This window comes from Borostomias antarcticus, assembly GCF_949987555.1.
Source record: "Borostomias antarcticus genome assembly, chromosome: 17".
Classification (NCBI taxonomy): Eukaryota; Metazoa; Chordata; class Actinopteri; order Stomiiformes; family Stomiidae; genus Borostomias; species Borostomias antarcticus.
In genome coordinates, this window is record NC_140250.1 from 24,351,904 (window position 1) to 24,367,842 (window position 15,939).

General features: G+C 39.8%; 1 protein-coding gene across 1 annotated transcript; it reads right to left on the reverse strand.

Moving 5' to 3' along the window:
• Positions 1–7,136: 7,136 nt before the first annotated feature.
• Positions 7,137–15,522, reverse strand: pdcl3 (phosducin-like 3). Its single transcript, XM_084452367.1, has 6 exons — positions 15,439–15,522; positions 14,867–14,984; positions 14,614–14,704; positions 12,188–12,331; positions 11,723–11,931; positions 7,137–8,457 (listed from the first exon to the last, which is right to left on the reverse strand). Exons 1-6 carry the CDS (start codon positions 15,442–15,444, stop codon positions 8,312–8,314), a joined length of 714 nt encoding a protein of 237 aa, XP_084308493.1. The 5' UTR covers positions 15,445–15,522; the 3' UTR covers positions 7,137–8,311.
• Between the last annotated feature and the right edge of the window lie 417 nt (positions 15,523–15,939).

The window sequence follows — 15,939 nt, forward strand, 5'->3', positions numbered from 1 at the left end:
GTGTTCTACCGGCTATCTTTCAACCTACCACAAGGTTAAAGGTTAAAGTTAAAGTCCCACAGATTGTCACACACCTGAGTGCGTGAAATTTGTTCTCCACATTTGACCCACCCCTGGGGGAGCGGTGAGCAGCATCGGTGCCGCGCTCGGGAATCATTTGGTGATCTAACCCCCCAATTCCAACCCTTGATGTTGAGTGCCAAGCAGGGAGGCAATGGGTCCCATTTTGATAGTCTTTGGTATGACTCGGTCCGGGGATTCAACCCACAACCTCCCAGTCTCTGGGCGGACACTCTACCACTAGGCCACAGAGCTGGTACCATCAAGGTCTGGCATCATTGTCTCGGGGTATGATAAGGTTTAAATATATACCCCAGTATATATAGGCATGCACATCTGACTGATTATAGATAGGGTTAGGCATACAGTTCTGAGTTATGGGTAACTATGAATGAATAAAAAATTATAATAAAAATCTACTTGGATGGTGTCCAATCTAGGAAGCATTGGTCTTGAACCCAAGTCACATGACTACGGTATATGCACAGCACATTTACCCAGACAGAAGAGCTGAAGGCCGCTATCAAAGTCACCTGGGTCGTGGTTAGAAGGGGTACAGCTACGTCGGTGTAGAAGGACAGTAAAGGCTAGTTCCCATAAATGCAGAGGCCATTTAAGGTTAAGGTTAGGATTAAGGTTAGGTTTAGGGTTATGGATAAGCTTATGTATAGAGCTGGGTTAAGGTTAGGGTTAGGCTGACTGCCTCAACGCCACGCTGCACTGATACGTACAAAAGGAGCCCTGACCAAGTACTGAGTATTGAGTACATAAATTAACATACTTTTGAGATATTTTCACCAGCTGTAAGCCATACTCATCAAGATTAAAACAAAAACTTTATGTGAAATGAATCTAGAATATATGAAAGTTTTACTTTTTGAATTAAATTAGGGAAAATAATGAACTTTTCCACAATATTCTAATTTTTGAGATGCACCTGTATAGCTCATATGTGGTTGCAGCTATTGCAAATTTGCGTTTGTAAACAAACTTTAATCCATATAGTTTCTCAGCAATACATTTTCTAAGAATGTAGACCATTTTGAGAAGCAATGCCAATTGCATTAGTCACACTTTTTAGTGAGGGTTAAACTATTATTTTCAACATTTTCTTTGTGGAAAACATAAATCAGGCACAATTCTATTGAAAGGCAGTCACCACACAGATGCCATTCCAGAGAGAGGGGCCCTTAAGGAAATCCTCCCTTAGCACTACAGGTCCAGAAAGGCAAATGGCCGACACAGACACAGCCGAACACATCAACAAGTTAGACAGCGGCACTGTGGGGGGGATGCATCACGGTCCTTGGAGTCATTTGAATGGTCATCATTTGGTGGGTTATTGTTGTACATCCATCTGACCAGATGTTCTGTCAGCGTGCTGGCGGTTACTTATCTGTCTAAGGGACGGTTTATCTAATGAGAGCATGAACGTGCTGATCATTCACAGCTTCATATGATCCTGGATCTGCACAAACATGCAGTCACAGTGCACACACACGCACACACACACGCACACGCACGCACACACACACACACACACACACGTCATTACACATTTGGGTAAAACCAGCGTATATTACTCACAGGGTATTTCAGTGATGCGCTGCTGGGGACCTGCAGGAGCAGCAGATATGTGAGTCAGGTCTGGAGCGCGGACTGGGCACTCTGAAAAACACATTACGTATCAAATCAATAGGTTTAATAAGAACCTGCTGTTACCTGAGAAAATGTGCATCTTGCAGCATCTGATCAGTTCATAAGGGAATCTTTGCAACCTGTTCTCATCTTGATGTTAAATGAAAAGTTTAAGTTGTTAGCTGAAATATATGTTTGTTCAAAATCATGGCGTCTTGACTATTAGCACCTTAAAGGAGTAGTAAAGGGAAAATGCATGTTTAGCCCTGTTTTAAGGTTACTTATGATCATATACAATGGTTCAGATCAAAACGTTGACAAAGTTAGCATTTTCGAGAAAGTCTAATAATTGCTCTACCACCGTTTTGGTCATACAATGGATGTGGATGGGCATCTTGAAAAATCATTCAAAAACATGTTAAACTCTCGATTTCAAAGACAAGAAGCTCACAGAGGGGGTAATTGGTTTCCGTTGGTGTTCTGACATCAAATTTGCCGCAAAGTATGAATCCTGTAGGGTTTTATTGATCATTTTATGAAATCCATTGACTTGTATTGGTGCGACCGTTGTAGATGTGTAGATCAATCCGCAGAGGGGATTCAGGAAGCGGAACTACTTACGGTAGCTATTGTTATTGTTTATATTGCTAGACTACCTAGTTTGCGGAAGTTTACCCACGTATGTACTGCGACTAAATAGTTCTATGCTTAATATTTAAAAAAGCCTTTCCAGATGAACTAGAATGTTACTTTATGGTGAATTATATGTTAGAACGCCAACTAACACCTAGGTGAGTTTCTTGTCTTTGAAATCGAGTTTAACATGTTTTTGAATGATTTTTCAAGATGCCCATCCACATCCATTGTATGACCAAAACGGTGGTAGAGCAATTATCAACTTTCTCGAAAATGCTAGCTTTGTCAATGTTTTGATCTGAACCATTGTATATGATCATAAGTAACCTTAAAACAGGGCTAAACATGCATTTTCCCTTTACTACTCCTTTAAGCGTCAAAAGAAATAATTAAATCGCTTCACTACAACAGTGAGATGATAAGTGGTTGGTCATGTGGCAGAAAATGAACTCACAATTGTTGACTCTTGTATCCACAAGACTCTTGAACCACACAGGCGGTGTCATCTATAGATGTAGCCTAGTAATCATGTGCCTTCTTATGTGATTGCACTGTGCACCACAACACCGACAGACAACACAGCAAACAACGGAAGAGGGCCTTTGAGAGTGGCCAGTGCTCCTTGGTTCTCCCATTCTGATGTTGATAGATGCACTGAGAGGACACTTGACTCTGAGACAGTCACAGGCCTGTATGTGTGTTTACGCCTCCATTTAGAATATGAACTTTCCCTCGGAGTCTCTGATTTATTCATTCTCTCTTGTTCGTCTTCTACAGTATCTCCCTCCTGTGCTTTCTCTCACTATCTTATGTTTTCTCTCTCTCTCTCTCTCTCTCTCTCTCTCTCTCTCTCTCTCACACACACACACACACACAAATACACACATTTCAAATGCTTTATTAATATCCACAAATCAGCTTTTTTTTCTACCATCCGCAAACCGCTCACAGTCAGTCTGTGCATATGTCCGAGGCTGCCAAATATCAGTGCACATACAGTACTACACACCTAAGCTACTATTAAGTACTAAGGTACTAACCCTACCCTACTATAGCCAAAGCTGCTGATATGTATTTCGGGGAAAAAAAGAAAAGTATACAGAGTGACACAGTGGTCCGCAAAGAGCGCGAGAGCAGGTGCTGTTTGGTGGTGTGTGGGGTGTTCCACCGTGGCTGATGATAGTTTCCATAACAACACAGGGGGTCTATGACCACTGCATCAGAGATCACTGTGACTCACACACAGACACTAGTTAGGGTTTTGGAGACTGGTTGCCTTTGGGCAATGATCAGGGGCCATTATGTTGGCCAGGAGACAGGGTCAGTGTTACTAACGGTGTGTCACCAGCGTGTGGGCATCTTCCCGTGTGTGTGTGTGTGTTCTGGATAGAACCAAATGTTTTTTCTCCATTATGAGAATTATGGGAATTTGTGTGAACAACACCTAATAAATTGTCTTGAAAGCAATACCTCATGACAGTAATTAATGTCCAAGTCCACATTACAATGTTGCCTCATCGATACAGTTTGGCTTATTAAGGTCATGAATCTGCTCAACCTGCCTAGAAGGCCTGTCTCTGAGATGGACTGAGGTGTTGTATCTTACGTAAATAGTCGATTCAGCAATGTCAATGCAACCAGAATGACCATTTTGGGAACCCTTAGGAAAGACCAACATAGAAATAATTTTGTTTCACTGACCAGTGTATGTGTATTCTGCTTTGGAATAACATTCAATCATATTTTTACCCCACAGTAAGCCCACCATCAAGCCCACACAACAGCATGAACGCTATCATAGGTTTCATATAATTTTGTTTTTAATTTGTTCGCCTGTTCAAAAATGTAGGCTATTTCATTTGCTATTGGATTTTTCTGCCTTAGTTCTTCCTTATGTTGACATTTAATGTCCTGGATAAAAAGTGAATCTGTACTCCTGTCCAGTAGGGGACTTTTGGTGTCCCTGGATCAGAACAAAAGCTGCACACATCACATCGTTTTGGAAGACCTAACGTAGCCAAGGCATAGGCCTTTGGGCTGCATTTGATAACCAAAGCCATTATGTGATTGTTTTTAATATTTGAAATAGTCGAAGTCAGCTTTATTTGTCACATATTACATCATACACGTACATACAGGTGTTAATCTGTTCGTCCTCCTATATTGTGCACACACCAAGCAGTATAGAGAGATAAATAGTTTTTTTTAATTAAAAATAAAGTATATCCTAAAGGCCAACAATTATAAGGAAATACTTTAAACTTCCTAACTTAGATATTGTAGGCCTATGTGGGTCTCTTCCAAATGCCCCTGCCATACATTTTTCACTTCAGTGTTAGGTGTTTTTTCCATCCATCTGTGAAGTAGGCTACTGTAGGTCTACAGTTTATCCAGAGCAGATGAAACTGAACACTGCCGATCGTCCATTCACTTATCACGCTAAGGGGATAAATCCCACTGAGTCACACATATAGTGAAAGTAGGACGTATGAAAAACAGAGACAAGCTATCCTTGTACCCAGACAGGAAGTTTCATTTATGTTCAGTTGATTGATTTAATAAAAGTGATTCTAGATTAGAACATTTAATTGTGTCTCATTACAGTGCATTAGATGGGTTTTATATAGCCTATAGAGGAGTTGGTGGTGCAGGGACAGACAACATTTAAAGCACTGTAGACTATAGGCTATCAGCCTATGCGTAAAAGTGTCTTTCGTAGCCTAGTATAATTGCACTCATGTCATCCTGTCAGATTTATCATGTTTTGATCTGAAGGAACTATTGCCTATACCTTACCTGTACGGTAGCCTATTACATGCGATTTATCTTATGAGTAGCCTATTAATAAATCAATAAGTTGTCGATGCAGGCGAGGGAGGGGACTTGAGCACAAAGAGTCAGAGGATGAGCAAGCCTATCTGTCACCAGTAGAGCATTGATTGGTCAGTCACATGATGCCTTCTCCCCATAAAACCTTTATAACTCTTCCAGTCTGGAAAATTAGCCGAATTCATTTGAGGCACCCGCCGATATTGCCTAGGCTACCAGCTCCGTACTTTCCACGAGATGAGCGGAACAACATTACGACAACTTTGCTTTCTACTGGTCTGGCTGGGATGCTGGAGAGCGACCGTGGGTGAGACACGTTTAACTTAGGCTACGGGTGAAATATAATGTATTGACTGTTTTAATTGAGTTTGAGAGACATTGGCATGTATTAATAAAGTTTTTATTGGTTGGACCTATTTAATTCATGTTGGAAGTATAGACTAAGCCTATCATCTGCTATTTCAGAGTCCTATCCCAGTCCATTCAAAGAGTGTGAAGATCGAATTGATTTGTCAAAGGTATGGAAATCTCTTTTGTATGTCCAGGTTTGAGTTTCGACTAAGCTACTTTTATTTACTTAATTTATTTAAAGTTAACCATCATCAAATAATTCTAGCCATGCACTAAATAGCCTACATTTGTAAATGTAAGTCTGCGTGTATTTCTATATGACCTGCATGCCTGCTGTAGTTATAGCCTATAGGCTATATATTGTAGGTTATAGCCTATATACAGTAGGCTATAGCCTATATGATTCAAACCAGTCTTTTATTTTACACCGCACACACAAGAGCTACTGTCTAGCCTTACTAGACAGATGACATGTTATTGTATGTTTTATTTGAATAGGTTGAGAAGACAAAATCCAATGTGTCATTAAGGGAATTGGTATACTTATTTTTCAAGATTAAAAAAAGTCCTTATGACTTTTGGGGTCATAGAGCGCTTGGGCTGTGATATGGGCAATTGGACTGGCATGACCTCTGAGAAATGAACTCACAGCCATCCGAGACACTGGTGATATTAGACATGATTATTGCTTTGCTCTTGCAGTAATCTCATGAAAATTGGTTTAGTGGGTCTAGCTCTGGGTGCCTGTCACTACATCTGCCAGTTAACAAGTCAAACCAAAGTGTAAAGTGGTGTCAAGTGTCCTCTTTTTCAAGGGACCGTGGCCTAGAAATCAGCCATGCAATGCCATACAATTAACAAATGCTGCAAATACAATAAACCATGTCTTGATTCAACAGTAGCACATTTATCAATGAAGCAATCGTGTGTAGGAATACTTCAAAATGGACATTTAAATATGCTTGGTTTGTCAGTTACAGGTGCCTGACTATCAGAGCGATGTTGGTGACATGGCGTGGAGGGACCAGAAGGAGGTAGGTACTATTGAACGATACAGTATTAATTCTAATAGCAATACATGCCAATAGAAATCTGCTCTGACGCCCCTGTCAACCTTGTCTCACAGAAGCAAGTTCAGAATGTGTCCAAAAGAGTAAGCCTTTTTTATATATCAACATCAAAATATTGTAGCCTCCTCAATCTTATCAGATTGTTAATTTTAGTTTCTCCCTCTCTCAGTTTCTGTTTCACTATTCTAAAGCTCTCAACTCAGTGGGATCTGTACAGCATGACGTATGTGAAAGACTCTTTTAACTGTACAATAACACTTTCTTCATAATGAAATCACTTTGTCGCTTTGGGATGACATGCATTAGAGCACGTTTCCTCCTTCTCCCCGCATCTAGTCTCAATCAGTGCATCCCTTGATGCGGCTCTACCCAAAACTCTCTACCAGGAGGAAGAAGATGCTCTTAGTAAGATCATGTTACCAAATCTAATGACTAATGATGAAAAGCTAATTTTAGGTAACAAGTACATGTCCATTCTCTTTGCAAAGCCAGATAACGTAATATGTCATAAATAACCCCCTCACACACACACAAGATCTTTATCAGTCTTATCTTTACTTCGGTACAGAGGATTCGGACCCTCCCAGATGGTATGCTGTAGAAGGCATGGAGGAAGACCACCAGCAAGCTGCATCCTGTACCCTCAGCATGATGCACAAAATGGCGGACACAGATGTGGCACCCTCAGCTGTCACTCCAAAAATAACTTGACATTTCTCAGAAAATAAATTATTGTATACAAACAGAACTGCGTTGCTAAGATGCTAAGTCTCTTCCTGATTTCCAAAAACCCTGGTACTAGATTTAAAAGGATGTCCATTATGTCCAATGTTATCAAAGAGGTATCTATACAATTTTGTAGGGATGCACCGATATTGACATTTTGGCTGATACTGATAACAGATATTAACATTGCTGTTATTGTCGATGACCGATATTTACAGATGTTATGTTCTGTATAAAACCAAGTTTCTATGATAATCAAATGTTATACTGAAAAACACATGGAAACACCGTCTCTCTCAAAAACATTTGGAAAAGCCGATAAATCATAGATTTATCGCACTGTTCCCTCTCAACAACTGCACACACAACGGCAGACAGAAATAATTATCAGCTGTTCACATCGGCCCTGTTTTGCACATTGGACCGATACGATATATTTTTTTTTAAATGACTAACATCGGCCGATACCAATATGATTGCCAATATATCGTGCATCCCTACAATTTTGTATGCATCTGTACAGCCATACACACAACCACATAATTGCAAAACGGATCAACAGTCTGTCTCAGCAAACACAAGAGTCAAATGTATCTAAAGAGTCCTTTATGTGACGATAACAGATTCTCATGGACGGGCACGTTATAGAAAACTGTCAATAATAAATTGGTAAACAGACTGGACTTATATAGCGCTTTTATCCAAAGCGCTTTACAATGGTCTCTCATTCACCCATTCACACACACCAATGGCGTTAGCTGCCATGCAAGGTGCTGGCCTAATTGGGAGCAATTTGGGGTTCAGTGTCTTGCCCAAGGACATGTTGACATGACCTGCTCTACCTCCTGAGTCACAGCCACCAATGACGATGGTATGGGGAGCGAATGCAAGTACATATAACTTAACAATTAGAAATGTTTACATTTGTAGCATGTTACAGATTGTGAAACATATGCAAAATAAAAAAAGGATGAGTAATTCTTTTGGCGGTTTGAGGGAGATTAGTAATCGTCTTCTGAGTCACTGTCTTTCTGTGTCGGGAGAGAGCTCCGGATTGATGTCATGAGTTTGTCTTCGATCTGCTTCTTGGGATTCTCCTCCAGATCGGTCTTCACGGCTCCAGATTCTGATAACCGCCACTCCAGCTCTGAGGGTGACAAAGAAGAGGCTTTTAAGAGGAGACACTACAGTTAAAATTGTGTTTTTTCTTCCGAACTTAAATTCAGATTTTTTGATATTCTTCTACTATAACATGTATACTATCACTACATTAACAGAGAAATGGCGAGACTTGATTAAAAACTGCTATTTTTCAAATTGTTGTACCTGTGAAATAAGCACATGAATGCATAATTAATATACATGTAGTAACCGTTGTAGAAAAGCAATTGACCACTCGAGGTAGTGGGTTACAGGGGATTTTACCACAGCTACGGGGATTTTAACAACGCCCCGTAGCTGTGGTAAAATCCCCTGTAACCCACTGCCTCTCGTGGTCAATTGCTTTTCTACAACGGTTACTACATGTATATATTCACAAAAACACTCAGTAGTAACATTCAATCATTTATTTACCGATCATTCTTATCATTTTAGTATTTACAAAATCATCCGCGATGGGCTATAGTTCTGATTTAAATGGTTGCCAGGCAAGATAGGCTATCTTGCCTATTTGGGTTGGCCTTGTTCACATAAGCCATAAGCCATAAGGCATAATTCGGGTGGTTCACGTTTATTTTAATATTTATAGATATGGTGCAGTTATTAAAACAGTTCTCCAGAGCACTCTTTTTTGCTGGTAGGGGTGTGGAAGTGTTGGAGTCGGACTGATGAGTGTGTTTTTGTAATAGGATACGAAAAAGGCGAGGTTGCTGCGAGTGGTTGCTACGCAAAGCATAGCCTACCGCTTGATTTTATCAATGGCCTCGTCAATGAGATTGACGGCGCATTAATACTAATTGTTATGCGGTCGCAGCAGTGGGTTACAGAGTATTTTACCACGGCTGCTGGCCAATCAGAATCAAGTATCCAAACTCTCCGTTGTAGAATGCTTATTTTTATCGGCCGTTTTCTTAAAATTACGTTTTTTCAGTACCTGACGTCACTCGGTACCTACCATCTCAACTTCCAGGACAGGTGCATTCACTAAACTTGACATACTGACTCTCAGATGTATTCTGCAAATATTTACAGCTGGAATTGTGAATATCATGTTGTCTTTTCATTTTAGGTTGCATTTTGTGTCTAAAAATACGGCAACAATTATTTTTAATGGGTGTATGCAGTATTTTTTCAATATCTCTTGAAAATAAGCTTGTATTCACAAACCCAGCTGTACGTTTTTAGTATATTGTCAAAACAAAAGTAAAACTTTAAGCCTGACTTATCCATTGTTTATATAGTAGGTACCGAAATATATGCAAATGTACGCATATTTAATGAGTTATTGCCTCATTTGCATACCTAAACTTTAGAGAAAGTGTAATACAAAACATATTTCTCTTGATGTGAAGATTAAACTGGTAAGAATTCATGAATATATCTTTAAAAGAAAAAAAATCCTATTCAACTGTAGTGTCTCCAAGTGTTAATTTCGTTGACGAGAACTATGACGAAAACTATTCGTCAACGACATTTTTTGGGTTATCGTCACGAGACGATAACTAAATAAAAATGAATGAATGATGACAAAAACTATGACTATATCGATTCACATTTTCGTCAACAAATAAAAACTAGACTAAAATGGTTATGGAGGGACGTATGGGAAAAGTTCAAATCAGAATGTCGAGGTTCGGGATGTGCGCAGTTGGATCATGGATGTATTAATAGAACGAGTTGGATGCAACCTACAGGTAGCCTGTGTGTATTTAGCCTACATTTGAATAGTACCGTTGCTACACCGGCCGGCGGGAAGTCAACTAACAGCACGACTGCTGCGCCTGATCAGTAAATTACCACAGTTCAGAAATGTCTTTGTCAACGTTCGCACACACCGGGAGAAAGAGGAGAGCAGACATCTGGATAAACTTCATATTTGATGCAAAGGAAAACAAAACCATTTGTAAACCGTGTGGGGTGAAAATGACTGGCAAAAATACAACAAACTTAAAGCGACATTTGGAGAACAGTCATCCCGAAATTCACGAGAAGGTAAGCACCCCCCCACCCCCGGCTAACGTTACTGTATTAGCTAAACCCAAGCTGGTGTGTTTCTGAAATACTTCAAATACAATACAACCTAAAAGAAACCAGTGTTTCACGTAGGTTTGTGGCGGGGGAGAACTGAAGTGTCTGATCATTGCAACGCTAACTTTAGTGGCTAGCTAATGTTAGGCACAGGTTAGCTAGCAACAAGTGGGGCTATGCTTGTGGCGGCTGGCGGAGGTATCTAGCGTTAGCTAGTCTGGGTAAGCTAGCTAAGCAACTACTGCTGCTGTTTAATGTTATACTGTAGCTAGATGGATAAGACACGAACAGTTAGCTACCTGGCGCCGCCATAGCCCCTCTCCGGTGTGACGTTAGCTAGCCTGTGCCTGATGTTAGCTAGCCTGACTAGCCAACTAGTGCTGACATGATAATGTTATAGCTTGCTATATCAGGCACAAACACAGTTAGCTTCAGACTGGGGGAGAGGAATGCTTCATTATGAAACTGTCTGACAGAAGCAGCCACGCTTCTGTCAGTCTGCCCCAGGGCAGCTGTGGCTACAGATGTATCTGACCACCACCGGTATGACTGTCTGAATGAATACTGGACTCTGTAAAGCGCTCTGGGTTTCATGAAGGACGCTATATAAATCCAACTTGATTGATTGAACTAAGCCTGTTAAATTTGAGTTGTCTAAATCTATGGTAGATTTTGTCGACTAAAATCGTAATGATATTTAGTCAACTAAAACTAGACTAAAACTAAAACAAGTCAGATGACTAAAATATGACTAAAACTAAATGGCATTTTAGTCAAAAGACTATGACTAAAACAAAATCATAATTTGCTGTCAAAATTAACACTGGTGTCTCCCCTTAATTGACTTCACAGGAATGTTTAACGTATGAGCCAGCATGCCATTGATGTTTAAACCGTGCTCAACGGTCAGGTTTGGAACACATCTATTATCACATCAGTAACAATAAGCTATATTGTGTGACTTGTTCAAATTTTTTGCTATACCATAAACTACAATTTGACAGTATTGGTATATTTCCAGTGAGTTATTGTTAAGAGTTAAAAGTTGTGGCTTCAACATCCTGAAAAAATCCTCAAAATCCTGGGAGCATATTTCTGGTGTGCATATTCTATTTTCCTGATGAGTTTGTTTTTCTGTCTAGCACCCAGTTTCAAACATTTTGGATGTGCGTGCCTTTGTCCATTTTCCTGTTTCAACGCCCACTGAGGTAATGATCCTTTACCTTCCACTTTGAGGTTCATGCCACCGAAGACCAGAGGGCCGATGAACTGAGCCTTCATCTCCCCCTCATGGTAGACAAAGATGGTAGGCAGGTTGCGGTCAGGGTAGTTGGGGATGCAGGTGGTGGAGATGGACTTGAGGACCTTGGTCTGAGGGAATTTCTTGGCCAGCTCAGACAGATGCTGGTTTATCAAGGTGCACAGAGGGATACTGAAAAAAGAGAAGATGTTTTAATAAACAGCTAGAAATATTAAATATCTTACAAACCTAGATAATCAAATACCTATTTTGTCCCCTCTCCATTTAACATTTAACTCAAAATCATCCCTAATATCATGATTATATACTAATTTGATTCAAATAGTTTCCCTCCACGTTGCAATTTTTTTCTGTAGCAAGTGTAGTACAATGTTTTTAAAAAGTGGATCATGTTAGATGACTTCAAATGACTGTCAAGACGACTCACCCCTGTTTGTAAAGGTGCAGCACGACCCAGATGCCCTCTCCAGCCTTGTTGACCTCGTTGATGTAATCCTGACCCGAGATTTCAGTCAGTTCCCCGAATACGTTCTTGATCTGGGTGGCTTTCCACTCGGCTAGTCGCTTTTGTCTGGCCATAGCAAAATGTCAACGAGTCAATAAACACAACACGATCAACAATGTCAATCACTAGGTTTGATTATATACACATAAATACCACTGACAGTATATAACAGAAGCCTACAAATTAGCTACATAGTTGCACAAGGTGTACAGTATTTACACCTTTTCAACTGCTAAACAGAGGCTTATCACGTGATATCACAAAGTATGTGCAGACATGTTGGTAGACGAGCACGTTGGGCACTGGAAATGACAGTGAGAGGGCTACCATAAAGCTCAGTCACTGGCACCCTGACTTTCTTAAGGCTATCACAACAGGAACATTATTTATTTATTAATTACAATTTGTTATATTCCTAATACGCGCTTTTGCCAGTACAGTCCCCTGCTAAATCCATGTCTGTTTCATCATATTCATAGCAGTCATATTTGTAAACAAAAAATTAAAAGACATTCAAGTAAGCAAAGTTTAGCCAAAGAGTTTGAAAGATGCGTCACCTCATGAGCGGTCAGAGGTAAGCAAAAAGAGGCCAAGTTTGAACTCAGGATGGATCATTACATTTCAAATATTTGATGCTATGTGTTGATTGTGAAAATAAATCTGCCAACCTGAGTGCACCTTAACAGACCGTCTAGTTTAATGTCAGTTTGTGTGGGAGAGGTGCCAACCGATGACAGTTTGGCGACAAATGCTGGATGGGACAAATGCTGGATGTAATTAAATTTCACCTAAGAAGCCTGTTGCCTGCTTAATGATTAATCTAGTAATATTTCTTTAGATTAATCAATTAATCTAGATTAATTTATAATAATTTATGTATAATTTTAGCTCTGTGTGGGTAGGGTTACCAGATTTTCCGATGTTATTTTACATGGAAACAAAACATATTTTTAACCACCCACTCGAGGCAGTGGGTTACACAGGATTTTACAACAGCTACGGAGTGTTGTTACCCCCGTAGCTGTTGTAAAATCCTGTGTAACCCACTGCCTCGAGTGGTCAATTGCTTTTCTACAACGGTTACTACATATTCACAAAACGTGTCACTTCCGTTCCCGCCAGTGTACTAGCCAGTACACTGAAATTCTAAAATAATAAATTCACAGGGTCTCATGCAGTCTCATGTCACAAAAAATATTTTTGGGGTCTTGCTAAGGCCAATTCATAAACTTATAGCAAGTAGAGGCAAATTTGAACGATAAAAAGTTCTCATTGAGCTTTAGGCTAGATTAGATTAGATTAGATAATGCTAAATAATGCATAATAATAATAATAATACATTTGCATATAATGATGTGACTCGCCCCTTAAAAGCCGATGTGAGGTGCTAAGAAAGTGCACAATTATTGTTTATTTATTATTATTAATTATTATTATTATTATTATTATTAACTACAATTGTTGTCTATGGGGAAAATGCCTGTATGTGTGTCTGAATTAATACATTTAGACACAAAACCAGGGCCCATTTTCAATTTGCAAATCTTTATTTTGCGAATGTACATATAGTGCCACAAACAGGACTAAGGCACTGACAAGTTTGATTAAAACTAATAGGTAAAAGTAGCCGTCTGCAACCTTGCGGGGGCGCCGACCACTGCAGATATCCACCCTTTTGAGTTATTTTTCCTTCTACCAGTCTTAATTGCATCTTTTTCCATACTTGTGACGAGTTGCTCCAGCCCTAGAGTGTTGACTGATTAGAATGAAGGACAAATGTGTTCTATTGTTGAACACATAGTTGTCTATACCCTAACCTTTCCTAACCGTGCCCATCAAGGTTTTGGCTACGTTCAATCTAACTCTGGCTACACAATCAATGCCTGCATAGGCACCAATATCACCCTATAGAACTCCCTATTGAATTTGCTTCCACCTTTTGTCAGTGGCCTTCCAACATGGCTCCGGGTGTGGTTGCTTGCTAGGTGATTTAGAACATGTCTGCAAAGCCTTTATTCAATCTAAAAGTAATATCCCACTCACCCGAGTACACAAGGCTACTTAATTTAAACAAAATGCATAATGCAGTCTTATGAGTGCGTGTGATTGTTTTTGCTGCTACTGATCATGCTATGTGGTATTGTGTGCTATTATGTCTTGTGGATGTGTACATGTGCCCTGTTGGTGTTTTGATGGTGTGTGCTAATGCTTTACTGTGTTTTTAATGTTTGTTGAATTGTCTGTTTGGGCTGTCTTGGCCAGGGTTCCTTTGTAAAAGAGACCTCTGTCTCAATACGTCTTCCCTGGTAAAATAAAGGTTTAATTAAAAAAAAAAAAAAAGTACTAACCTATACATCTCGATGGCAGCCTCGTCCTCTTCACTGAACTCATCCTCATTCTCCTCCAGCTCATCCAGTGTCATGCTCTCATAGGTTTTCACTGATAAATACATTGAATTACAACATTTAAGAAAAGGCTCACTGTCACAATAAGGACCAATATAAGGTTTCCAAACCACTAACCAGAAAAAATCAAAACCTGCTGACTGTATTAAATCCCAAACAATATTAGTCTAGAGATACGATCATGACCAGGGCTTACCGACAGACTGCTGCTGGAGAACCAAGTCATCCTCTTCATCCTCCTTTGGGGTCTCCTTAGGAGGAAGGATCCCCTTTTTCCTGAGGATGTCATTCCACTCAGTGTCTGCGTTAGGGTCCTGGGGAATACACAGTTAACAAGGCACGCCTATCAAACACTTCTGCCAGTTCAAGTTATTATATCGGATTGAGTTTCAGCTCTTCCTTGGTAAGGGGGCAAACACACTTACAAAATGCATATTCAACGTTGGAACCACTGCGTCTAGATGTGACGAATTATCACATTATTAATAGCTACTAATCTACCCTATTTTCCTCAGACAGTTATTAGCTATCCTACTAACTTTAGCTAGCTATACTTAACGTTTTTTCTAGAATACATTTATGGCTAGATAGCTACGCTAGCCAATATTATATAGCTTAGGGGTTCTTAGCTAGTTGGTTAGTTACAATGATAGCTCGCTACTGGCTTAACTGTACCCGAGTCAAATTCACGTGGGAACATACACATTTTCTATCATCATCTAAGTGTGATACGTTCATAACAATGGAATAATTAAAATGGTTCCCAACCTGCATTTTGTCACTTCTCAAGACAGACTGTTCACTTCTGAAGACACACTGTTGAAATCACACCAATGCTCTTTTAAGTCGCGGAAATAGAAAGACCGCACCATAAAATGTTCCGGTGGAATACAAAGATATTGGATATGACAAATAGGTAGAAAAATACGTAGGTTGCCCAAATATAAGTGTTTAGGGGTTGTGTCATTTGTTTTTTTTTCCTGATGAGAAAATACTTTTCTTAATTGTGTTTAATTTGATATTTTCTTACAAAACCAACTGGGGATAGACGTTGAGGGGACAATAACAAAGGTTGCACCAATATCCGGTCAGTCCCCAATATGTCCATATAAGGAGTGGTAACGCTACATTCCATTTGTGGCAGCTGAGCGTGAAATAACAGCTGTACCTGAGGATCAGCTGTCGGTGTCTGGGGACATAGCTTGCTAGCTAAGATAAACACTGTTTCACATGAGCAGTGTGCTCACAAATGACATAACGTCACTATAT